The 13,297-nt window shown below is 33.2% G+C and overlaps 1 protein-coding gene across 2 annotated transcripts in view; it reads left to right on the forward strand.

Moving 5' to 3' along the window:
- The window catches only part of LOC106130182 (glutamate receptor-interacting protein 1), a 43,583-nt gene that overhangs the window by 16,434 nt on the left and 13,852 nt on the right, over positions 1-13,297 (forward strand). For both annotated transcript variants that reach the window (XM_060945031.1, XM_013328957.2), the window contains exon 2: positions 12,405-12,614. In XM_060945031.1, the coding sequence (XP_060801014.1) occupies positions 12,405-12,614 (210 nt within the window). The remainder of the gene's footprint in view (positions 1-12,404; positions 12,615-13,297) is intronic.

Genomic DNA, 13,297 nt, shown 5'->3' on the forward strand with positions numbered 1-13,297 from the left:
ATTAAAGATGGTCGCCTTTTACAGTCGTATAGTCTAACATTTTAACCTCTTAGTTTGATAGTCTGAACGTCTTTTCAATCTCCATATCGTCTTTGCATAGTAACTGAAAATGTTATGTGGGAAGCTATCACCGTCTATTGTAGCGTTTCATGTTTTCTGTCTTTGATTCTTGTGGATATCTTATAAGAAAACCCTGCACAATTTTTTACATACATACCTATAATCTCGTCTTTATTCATTGCGGGGTAGACAGAGCCAACAGTTGAAAAAACCCTAGGCCACGTTCAGTTGTTTGGCTTAATGATATAATTGAGGTTCAAATAGAGACAGGTTGCTAGACCATCGCCTAAAATTAGAATCCTAAATTTATAACCCCATTCGGCCTTTACCGTATCCTAGGGAAAGAGATGGCGACAATTTTTGATTGTAATTTAATTGTAAATGTAAGTCGTTTTTACTGCAATAAAAAAATAAATGATTCGCGTGAAAATGCAGCGATTTCTCCCTTCGAAAATTATAATGAGTTGTAGCGGGCACGCATATTTTATCGATGTTTCTGTCACGTTTCAGTGACCATAGTCAATGTAGAAAATATCTTATGTTATCTGATTTAGTCGATTACATATTTTTGTTATTATTTGATCTACTTTTATTTGATTGTTATTATTTGATCTTCCCACTGCTGGATCTTGGTCATAGGCGAACCCCGGTTTGTCCCCAGGGCCCGGCCGATACAAAGCTAGAACAATGTGACGTATCAATAAATTACTGGCTTGCGTCTCAATTGCTTACGATTCAACCTTAGAAACCTTAATTTATTATTGATTTAGTAGGTCTGAGAATCAGCCAACATCTATTTTTCATACCCACAAAATGCAGAACAACGTTTGCCGGGACAGCTAGTTATAACTAAATTAAACATTCCTTACAAACATAAACATTTTATGCGGCTAACTTGATCATACTAAATTGTACCAAGTTCCTTCTGTAAAGATGACATAAATAATGAATATTAATGCACTAACACTGCTTTATACCCAACATTTGCTTACACCGTCGAGAGAGAGCTGTCGGTACATTTGCTTGTACCGACCCCTCTCTTTGTACCCGTACTGATAATTTTCACAGCAAACATGAATCTGACACGTCACGAGCTCTCCGCATTCAAATTGGTGCAGCGCATTTACATGTGATTCCTGGAGCGTGTGGTCACATTGATTACCGTGCAAGTCCCTTCACTTTATTTTCCGTTTGTTTAAGTATCATGTTGTACAACGTAAAGCTTATATCTAAGTTAATTAGCATCTAAATGCCGTGTAGAAAAGAATAGGACCACTCCATCTCTTTCCCATGGATACCGTAGAAAGCGACTAAGGGATAGGCTTATAAACTAGGGGTTCTTCTTTTAGGCGTTGAGCTAGCAACCTGTTACTACTGTTTGAATCTCAATTCTACCACAAAGCCAAACAAACAACTAACAAATTGCACACTTAATTACTTATTAAGCTTGATAACAGGTGCTCAGATTTACCCGTACCCGAAATATATGATAGAAGCCTGTACCCATTAATTAAAGCGGTCGATGACGACTACTCCCCTACGATACTAAATACTGCATCCCGTACGTACCTATCTACGATACTATGATCAAAATCGAACTCAAACAACAATAATTACGCATGCATAGCCGAAACCTTATACATTACGTCTTTGTTACGCGTTGTTGCCGCCCAGAATGACGTTACGATACTATAACGAGTATTGGACGCGGTTCAAACGGCTCAGTTAAGGCGATCGACTAGCTCGTTTACACCGCAAATTGTATGGTGACGTCAGTTTACTAGTCTGATGGGGATTTAAAAGCGTTTTGATTTAGTGAGACTTTATTTTTGTGAAATTATATTATGAAAAAATACATGTGAAAAAAAGAATAGGTCCTCTCAATCTCTTTCCTATGGATGTCGTAAAAGGCGACTATCTTGGGATTCTTCTTTTAGACCATTGATTAGCAACCTGTCGCTATTCTTAATTCTATAACAAAGCCGAACTGCTGAACGAGGCCTATCAGTATTTTCAAAACTGTTGGCTCTGTTTACCCCGCAAGAGATACAAACGTGTGTGTGTACATGCAAAAGATATACATTCCCACAAATTATCGTTCCATGGAAATTATGGTAAAACCTTCTCAAAGTGCTTCCTACCCTTTATGGGAAACTTAAAAAATAACATTCACAAATAGCTCACCTTAGTTTATAAACTTCATCCACTTAAATATTTTTTCACTTCTTTGTTTTTTGACGAAGATAGAATACTAGAATGTTACAGTTTTAATCTCAAGGGTCGCATTACGTTTGAAAACTTGTAGATTTTGACAAGTGAATACCATATCAGATGACAATGTCTCACCCTTACGTTACGTACTCCGGACATAAATAACATACCCACCATATGACTACCGTGTGGTTCCCGGCACCAATACAAAAAAGAATAGGACCACTCCATCACTTTCCCGTGTCCCGTGATGTCGTAAAAGGCGACTAAGGGGTAGGCTTATAAACTTGGGATTCTTCTTTTAGGCGATGGGCTAGCAACCTGTCACTATTTGAATCTCAATCCTATCTTAAAGCCAAATAGCTGAACGTGGCCTATCAGTCTTTACAAGACTGTAGACTCTATCTACCCCGCAAGGGATATAGACGTGATTATATGTATGTATGCATATGACTACTTGCACCAATGGAAAAATTAATCGATCTGGAAATAAACTCAAATGATTACATTAACAAAAAGTGGTAAGTTTCTCGATGCAAATTTTTTACATAACCGAAGAGGTTTATTATTTAATTAGTCAGACATTCAAATACTATAATAACGTTTTTACATTAAACTGCAGATAAACCTAACCCCCTGTGGTTTTAGCATGTTTGAACAGTGTACCATAAATCAAAGTCAATTGCAGAAAGATGACCGCCCTAAAAGGAAAATACATACATACAAATATACTCACGTCTATATCACTTGCGGGGTAGATAAAGCCAACAGTCTTGAAAATACTGATAGGCCAAATTCAGCTGGGCTTAATGATAGGATTGAGATTAAAAAAATTACAGGTTGCTAGCCCTTATAAACTTGGTATTCATCTTTTAGGGGATCTAAAAGATGAATCCCAAGTTTATAAGCCTATTCATTAGTCGCATTTTAACAACACACAAATAGTTTTCTTAGAATGAAAGTGATAAAAAATAAAAATGATCTTCATTAAGACGATTAAAGAGGTTCATTAAACAAAGTAATATATTTAACAAATAGTCCAACTACGTAATTTGCCAAAGCAAATATATTGTTAGTGTGACACCAAACATTGTTTAATGCTATTTATCTAGAGTCCGACTGTTGATATTGTGTTTTATGATATAATTAATTTACTAATAAATAAAATATTAATAATATATAAAGTTTTGAAGTCATTTTTACAGGATAAAATCACACATAGTCGTAAAAACTTGTGCCTATTTAAAAACTGTTTAATTTTAAGTACAGGTCAATTGAACCATACTATTCTTTTAATTTAAATATTTCTTAAGTCATCTCTTGATGACTAAAGGAAAAATAGACTAATAGATTGTGTTATAAAAATAATTAGGATGTCGTAAAAGGCGACTAAGAGATAGGCTTATAAACTTGAGATTCCTGTTAAATTTCATCTTTATGGGTTCAGTAGTTATTGAGATTTCGTGATCAGTGAGTGAGTGAATAAGTGAGTTTTTTACATTTTTATATATTATATAGATAGATAGGACAAACATTTGCAGTAAAAGCACACAAAAGCTATGATCTGAAGCTATGCTCCATGAACAAATTGACCGGTCGTTGTGCGTATTTAGCAAGTGCATAATTGACACTCATTTAGCCTGCATTGTCGGCTCCAGCTTTAAATTCGAGTATATCTCGTATGATCCAATTGTGATGGTACTTATTGCCATTTGGGATTTGAATAATCAAACAAAATCGATCTACCTAGTTATGCAATTTATTGATGTTTGGCAAACAATTGAATTTTCAGCCATTTCCGATTTTGTTTAGCATCAGATTCATAGATTTTTTTTCACAATTATTTGTGGTTTTGATGCTATGCGATATCCCCTTTCTACTTTTGTCTGCTCTGCTTAGTCTTCATTTTTCGATTAACGATTGAATGAAATTTTCAGCATACTTTTTATTTGAGCATACTTTATATTTATAATTTAATTTTTAACCAAAATTGTACCTATGTTACTTTTATTCGATCTATAATATAAAAAACATAATTGCACCGGGCTTTAAAAGTAGAAGCCAAGGCAAGCGGAAATAATGTTACAAAGCTCTTATTTTCGACGAATGGTTTAAAATAAAAGTTTTCAGAGTAAAATGCACGTACAAATAGTGCATCGAATTCCAAAGTCTGGCAATGTAAGATACGTCCATACTTTTAATGTAAATGCAAAAGTCTCTATCTCTGTCAGAGTCAGTCTGCTTCGCTTTCATAAATAATATTTGAAGAAATTTTGTACACATACAGTAATTAGTGGTATTTTCGTGGGAATTCTTGTGACAGTTAAGGTATTTTAGACTTTTTGTTAAAGTCTCTGCGTACCGATTTAGCAAAGAGACGTGGTTTTATATTTTAATAGCTTTTGCGCAGGGTTTCGTTCCCATGGGAATATGCAGAAAAAAATTTAAAGAAAAAGGTTCTTTATCTGTCCAAATTTTAACACAATTGGTTCAATAAATTTTGAGTTTATTGGTTACAAATATAGAAAAATACAAACTTTTACTTAATATCAGCATGATCATAGATATATGAATGACATCACAATATACCCAAAAGCATTATTTACTCTCTGGGCTGATGAAATTTGCTTTTACATAAGTCACGTATGCAATGTTACCACCATTATACTATGCCTGTCATAGAATTCGAAATAGTTTTAGTTAATAGAAATGGCATCATCATGGCTCTCTAGAGAAGATATTCCTGGAATAGGTGAATGAGGTCTTTACAGGGTAGAAACCTCATACATATTGGGTAATGGTTAAACATCTTGTTGCCTGAATGAGCAAGTTTTCTCAGGATATTTTTCCTTACGGTAGAAACACACGACTTATACTTAAACCACTGTATATACGAAAATAATCATATGGTAACATGTAATTAATGTGCTTATATATGAGAAATTTCAAAATTGTAAGAATTGTTTTCTAGTTAGTATCCTTTTTTAGCGCGTTGTAAAGCTGTCATATAAATCTTAGACTGATATCTGAAATATCAGTTACGACGCCATATTCACCAGTACATACCACTTCTGCCGTCTAATATTGTTCCGAATTCTATGATGCCTACTTAGCGCACGCCATATTGGCATTGCCACTCATCAGGCTTTTGGGCACTAATACAGGTGGTATTGCTATAATCTGATTGGCTATACTGTCATTTGTCAGCATTCGAAGTTTGAATTTCGAAAGAGAGATTTAATTGTTACGATTTCTAATATTGGTGCATTGGTTTTCAAAAGCTGAAAATAATAAAACTAATTTAAATGATTTATTTCCCAAGGAAAGAAAACAGTTATTAAAAAGAACCAAATAAGATTTCATTTAAAATTAACATAGCTTCAGAAAAACTTCACACACTGATAAAGATTTCTAGCCGTGTAGTTTCCAACACCAATAAAAAAATAATACGACCTCTCCGTCTCATTCCCATGGATGTCGTAAAAGACAACTAAGGGATAGGCTTATAAACTTGGGATTCTTCTTAGGCGATGACCTAGCAACCTAGTTACTATTTGAATCTCAATTCTATCATTAACAGCTGAACGTGGCCTATCAGTCTTTCAAGATTGCTGGCTCTGTCTACCCCGCAAGGGATAAAGACGTGATTATATGTATGTATGATTAAGATTTCTATGAACTACTTTTGTTGTTTTGCAGTCTGTTCAGTATATTACTCATTGAATTAACAGTTTCCGAAAAGTAGGATAAACTTCAGAGATTAATGAAAATAATATAATAATAGACGTGATTTTAACAAGCTTCCATTAACAATTCCTGAAACACGTTTACTTTGTCCCACACAAACCCACGCTCATCTATCATACTAACAACAATGTCATAATGTAATTGAATTGACAGACTGAACAAAGACCGGTATATGAAATATAGTTTCCATTTTGTATTAGTGACTAATGGATGCTTTTAATTGAATTGCAATTTCGATTCTTGATGAATACCTAAGTGAAAATCAACAGGTTTTTGAGAATTAAAAAATAATCACTGCGTTTCCTATATATAGGTAAAAGTTAGGCAATAGTAGAAGAAGACGAAAGTCTTTTCGCGAAGCTTAGCGTCCATGGGAATTTTCAAACAAATGAGTGTCTGTCTCTATTCTAGAATTAGTCAAAATCAATCCCATTTTTAGTAAATTCATTACAAATATATATTTTTCGTTTCTTCTATTAGTATCATGAATAAGAGTAGCAAGGAGGCGAGTGAAATTATGATAAATGAAAAATCCTAAGTAAGTTCTGTTCATAAGTTTATTTTAGACTTTTTTGAAACCGACAGCCAGGAATTCAATTGGGAATCAATATATCAATCAATCAGGACATGTCGCAAGGTCATGAGAGTGATGAATGTGGATGAAACGAAAGAAGTATGTAGGGATCGTGGCAAGGGAAAGATATATTGTCTGCTTAGCTATTCCATAAAGAGACGTGATGTAACGTATACAGGGTGACATTTAAAACAACTGCATCCTTTTAAACATAGACTATACCCATGCTTCTGAGCCGTTTAAGCCTATTTTTATTTAAGTTAAACGTCATCATTTTCACATTTAAAAAACCCTTAAAAAACTACGTGAGACGTAGTTTTTTCGCTTTATTAAAGACCAATACTACAAAAAGAAATTAAAACTAAACATGTAAATAAATGTCTGAAAAATAAATTATTTTTCTAGTATCAAGATCAAATAAAGTACAGAGTTGTCGAGATCGCTCAGCTGAATGAATTGTGTCGTTGACCTCTGAATCTTACGCGTCGCTTTTCCGCCGGCCGGGGTGATATGACGTATTTAGGATCGTGGATTTTGATACTTTTATTTTTTTTCGTACTTTCTGAAATATGAACCGATATTTTTAATGTTTTTAACTATCCTTTAGATGAGAACGCTTAACAGTTAAATTTGTGCAGTTGAATTAAAAGTCACCCTGTATATCCATGATGTATAGAAGAAAGTTCAATAGATAAATTTTCATCAGAATTCAAGATAATAGATCTTTTGAAGACCTTCGGAGGAGGACAAGAGGACATAAATTCCTAACTTTGCACCATAAAAAACCTACTGACGACTTAATGCGAACACGTCATGTAACTTTACGTGCCAAGCTTCATATCGGCTTGTAATTAATAACGGTGTTAATTTGTATAGCTGTTTGAATCGGCTTATATCTGATTTGTGTCGCCATTGTCTGTAATTACGAGCTAATTAATAGTGCACGTTGTGGAGAGATAATTTCATTATGCGAGAGTAATGGCCGATCAGACTTATAGGATTCGAGTGATTTTATGTTTTGATTCGAAATATTATGAGCGAAAAGCATCAAAAGCTAACTTTTTTTAAAATATAAATTCTAGATTTTGTTGGTAGCCACTGTTATAACAATGTACCTAGTTCATTTATAAGCAAATGTAGTCTATGTTTAGCCACTGTGTATGTATCATTTATTTGGCTACGTACAGTGAACTATATTTATAAAAAAAAATCTTTAAAATCGGTCCAGCCGGAGCATAATAGTGAGGCATACCTATAGGTACATAGACTTTCGTATTTACATATCAGTTTGGGTAGTTATGTGCTTAGTTTGTTCATTGCTACAGGTAAAATTAGATTAGTACCTACACATTATTTACATACTTTAAAAGAAAATATGTATTTTTTATCAATAGTAATACTAAAGCATTTCAAAGAAACCTAATGAATTGAAAAGTCGTCAAGTAAAATATTTTACTTCAGAATTCCGACGCTGAAAGAATTCAAGAATAACAAGAGCGAACAAAGATAAATATCCAATCAAAAGAAATAATCAAACTGAAGGTTTTCTCCGTTCTATCATTAAGCCAAACAGCTATCAGTCTTTACAAGGCAATTTTGGCTCTGTCTACCCCGCAAGGGACATAGACGTGATTATATGTATGTATGTAAGTTTTTCTCCGTCCAACATCTAGTCCGGAATACGATTTTTTTTTCTGCAATTTTAATTTCAAACCCATGGTTGCCAAGGCTTACCCAAATTTCATCTAAATGGCTCTTCAGGGTCTTTGAAGAGGGTTAGGCAGTTTTTGTGCAGATTTCCAATCTAATTGTCTTTATAAATGAATTTTGGTATTGGCATTGTTGGTGAGCGTGCAATCCAGTATGTTTATCGATAATGAAAATCTGGGACATTTGATTATTTTAAAGATTTAGTTGGTTCGGGGATTTTAGTTCTCTGTTAAATTTAGTTTATTACACATATCATATTTTTATTCTTTACGGGGTAGACAAATCCATACAATACTCCAAGGTCACGTTTCGCCAGATATTGTAATGATGGAATTAAGGTTCGAATGTCACGCCGGAGCCCTGGGTACTCTAGGACTCTACCGACCGTATAATATGTTGTGTTGACGTGTTGACTTTTCTTGGATTCTGATAAAGATTCTAAGCAGGCTGATTGATCGGGTCGAGAGTCTGGAAGGTCGAGTCTGAATAAAACCACTTTTCGTCGTCTTTGTCTTATTTTGATTGTCCCTTTTTTTCTTCAAATGTCAAGTCAAAATGTCTGTCTCTCCATGGAGACTGAACGGCCGCTACTTTGCTTATTCTTTTTTTAAATGGGCATCTTGTTAAAAAGAACTCTATTATTGACAGTTAAATAGATTTGTATAATAAATAATAGTAGTTATTAATTAGGTTGTTAAAACTGTAACAGTTGTAAATCTGCTTAAGTATGAGATAGTTTAGGTTGAAATTCAGGCACCAGGGAGAATAAGTTAGATTAATCACCCACACTGGAACCTTCCGTAATTCTAGTTCTATATTACCGTACCGGAAATGGGTTTATTACTCGTACATATTAATATTATAGATACAAATTCTTAAAAATGGAATATAAAATTTTGCAGTCTTCTTTTATCAAAAAAAAAAAAGAATAACACGGTTTGGTTTGTCAATGTTCTCTAATCCTACACATAACCCAGTAACACCTTATATACTATATCCCTTTAAGAAAAAGACAAGGGATTTCCCCCAGGAATCTCTGTAAATTTTCCTTGTTATTCAACTTTTTCGTTGTTATTATTAAGTTAATAAAAAGGTTTTATTAAAGTATACCGTCGAGTTTGTCATACATACGTCACGTCTATATCTCTTGCAATGTAGACAGAGCCAATAGTATGTGTGTATGTATGTACTCGTATTTGATACAAGCAAAGCTGCGAACGTCAACTGTATTTGTAACACAAAAGCGTCATTCTTTTTATTCGAATAAACAAAAATGCTTTCACAAGTTTTATAGATTCACTTGAACTATGTTTTATGCGCTCCCTTTAGTGCCGTTTGACGTGATCGCTGAAAAGCAAATTACAGTTTTACACCCAACACTAATATACGGTAAATGACCGAGCTAGTGAAGTGCCATTCCATATTTACGATCCATTTCGATACTTTTATGAAGGGTTCGGATAACGCTCAGATGGCAGCGATTCACAAAAGCGGATGCATTGAACTTGTGTACTAAAATGAAGAAAGAATTTATATTTGATGAGAAGATTATGATGTTTACAAAAAATGCTTTTATCTAAACAGCGAAATGGTTGTCCAACCTTTCCAACAAATATCATTGGTCCAAAGTCGAAAGCTAGTTGATTTTATAATTTAGATAAATATTTATCGATGACATTTCCGAACGAAATTTGGTTATAATTTTGTTTAAACATATAATATTGTAGATATTTAATGCTTGTATGCGTTAAATGAAAAAGCGCTCTAATTTCCAACACTGCGTATAGTTAATTAGAATAAGTGCAATCCTAGCCCCAACCATATAAGGAACCCGTATTCCTATACGGGTTCCTTATAAAAACTCTGGATCTAAACATTTGAAATTTGCTTATTTCAAATCTTTAGATCCAGTGTTTTTGCGTTGATATGTCAGTTAATCATGCAGTCAGTTTCCTACTTAATAGGTATATTTAAATATATTTTTGTTAATAAACTAAATAAATACTAACAAATACTTAAACCTACGTATCGCCATCATAGAAACATCAGATTATAACCGGATCTTTATGACGTTGTTAGTGGACTGCACTTTAACGCCTTTGACTTTGTTGTAGGGAGAATTATGGTTATAACACCCTTTAGTTTCTCCTTGAGTTAACACACGCACGAGAATTTGTATGATAAAGTTTCATGATAGCCTACAAAAGCGGCTTGATTTAAACTTCAATTAATTCCAATATTTATCAATTGATCAAGATATTTTATTAAAAATAATAAATTATTCCATCTTACTTTATACCTTTATTCAAAAATTATTAATGCATAAGTCAGTCTGTTTGTCTTCGGCTTTAACGATAAAAACGAATTTTTTTGTTTAACGTGGACGGCGCTGCAAGTAAAAGTTGGATTTGTACATTACTAATCTCTTCATCGGTTCATAAGCAAACATAAACCGAATCTGTAAAAAAAGAATATCGAAGGAGAAGAGCAAAAATCTAAATATTTTATTACGACATAATTATTATACAACTGAAACAACTTCTAAAAGTAAACTAAAAACACAACATGTTTGATTACTTCACACCAGACAAACTAAAGTAGTAATAACATTTTCAATTTAAATAAAATTCTAATTAGTTACTAGGACTTCGTATGGAACATAATAAACATGACCTGTTTCTATACAAAACATTTAGGGGTTCAGCCCTAAATGTTTTATTTGTATTTGCTTTTCGTATTGTTATTTGTTGTGAGAGTTTGAAAAAACACTCGTGTATCTTTTGTTTTCGGAACAAAATACAGGGCTTAGCTAGCGATCCAGAAAGCTTGAAAACTTCTTTGGCAATAAATACAATTGTGTAAGAATAGGTTCTAACGATATGAACAAAGAATGATGTAATGATTGATACTTACATACTTTCGTTACAGAGTCACTGTTCAGTTATTCTAAATATGCCTTTCTTTAAACCATTACACTGCGTTTGCTCAAAATACCTGTTTTCAGTTTTATAATTTATGTAAAATTTTTAGACAGAGATTTGAACAGACAAACATAGTAATACGTACATTATGAAACAACGAACAATTTTAGTTAGTTATATCCTAAACAGGTGACAAAATCAAAAAAGTAGGTAAAATTTTTTTCTTTTAAAAGTAATGAAATTTACTTTTTATAGTATTTAAAGTATGTAAGCGGTTTCTGTAACTACATAGCTTAAATATAATTACGAAGTCCAAAAATGTTTGTGTTCAAATAAAACAAAAAAGTTGCGCATATAGCAACAAATTATGTACGCCTTAACCTTACCTACCACACAAATTTTATGATTCCATACAAATTCCATGTGAGGTTTTTATCGCAGTTTTACGTACATTCTTAATTAATGTTCTTACATAATATTTTCTTAGTCGTAAAACACGAATCCCTCGTAAAACAATAGATGAAAACAACAAAGCAAGTAAGGAAGCTTGTTATTATTTTGTCAGATGATGAAGCCGTAAGAACAAACGGAAGTTTTGGCGTTTGTTAAAAATAGACCAAGGAGTTTTAACATTCCCGTACAGTTACACAATGTTTGCATACTAACAATTATTTACCGTTGGTTAAAGGTTTTAGCTAATTACGTAAAATAATATAAATTTACATTATTCAAACTACCTCGTAGTAAAACTTTCATACACTGGACTTACTTTCGGCGTTTATAAATGTTTTTACAAGTAACTGGCCGCTTGTAAAAACAAAAAATCATTTTTAAATACAGTATAAGCATGATTGTCTTTTGTTAATTTTTATATTGGCTATGACGCAATAAGATGTAAAATTATGTTTATGTCTTATATTATTCATAAAGTTTTAAGATTGTTCTACTGTGGCATTATCACTAATTTTTCTCATATTTACAAATTAATAATTTTAATAACATTAAATGCTATTTTAAGAAAATTAAAGGCTAGTATATATTAAAATTTTTACCACCATTCTCTTTTAAGTTATTTGCCCTATAGTAATAGTCAATATGGACATTGACGAATTTGGAACTCCAAGATACAGAAAAAAGCAAGGTTAATTGGGTATTTCTTAATTTCTAATATTTGTTCTCAGGTCGTTCGGAACCAGGCATCGTTCCTTCGATCGTGGGCTTCACCAAAGACTCCGTGGCCCAGGAGTCTGATCGCCTAGCGCCTGGAGACAGGATCTGCAGTGTCAACGGGATATCAACAGCAAGACTCACCAACGATGAGGTCCTTAGACTTCTGGATAATGTCGAAGAGAGGGCGTCGTTGGAAGTGGAGTACTATATGCCTAATTATGGTAAGTTGTATAAAGTCATCTGATTTGTTAATGCAATGCAAATGCAAATGACAATTAATTTAAGCTTATTAATTTTTTTGCAAATGTAACATTACGTTTAGTTTTACTTTGTCATTTATTGTTTGTAATATTTTTGCATTTTAAAAAGTAATATAATAATAACCTTAAAATTGTGTAGCTTAAAATTTCATTAAATTCTATCATCAAGCCAGATAGCTGAACGTGGCCTATCAGTCTTTTCGAGACTGTTGGCTCTGTCTACCCCACAAGGGATATACTTATGAAAATAATACGAAAATTTATGTAGGTACATAGTCGAAGTAAAACAAAACGTGAAACAATAACGAAACCATAAAAACATCGGTTAACAATAACTCCTTGTTATAAGTTCTCGAATACTTTTATTATTAAGTAACGACTGGCCGAAAATAATCTCGCCAGAGTAACTGACATCAAATTATTTACTACGTCATCCAAAAATATAGGGTCCCCGCACTCGTAACCGAAAGGCTGTCAGGATTTTATGAATTGGGTGCCGATAGATAAATCATGTTTGGGTGATAATACAAAACTTGTCGGCCACCTGCTGTAGAGATGTCCTTTGAAAATGTGCTGGAAATAGTGTCACCTGAAGCCTTTACCTTTGCCGATATTGTACAAGCTAAGAAAACCATAGTGTAAGA

This window comes from Amyelois transitella, chromosome 7 (genome assembly GCF_032362555.1).
Source record: "Amyelois transitella isolate CPQ chromosome 7, ilAmyTran1.1, whole genome shotgun sequence".
Classification (NCBI taxonomy): Eukaryota; Metazoa; Arthropoda; class Insecta; order Lepidoptera; family Pyralidae; genus Amyelois; species Amyelois transitella.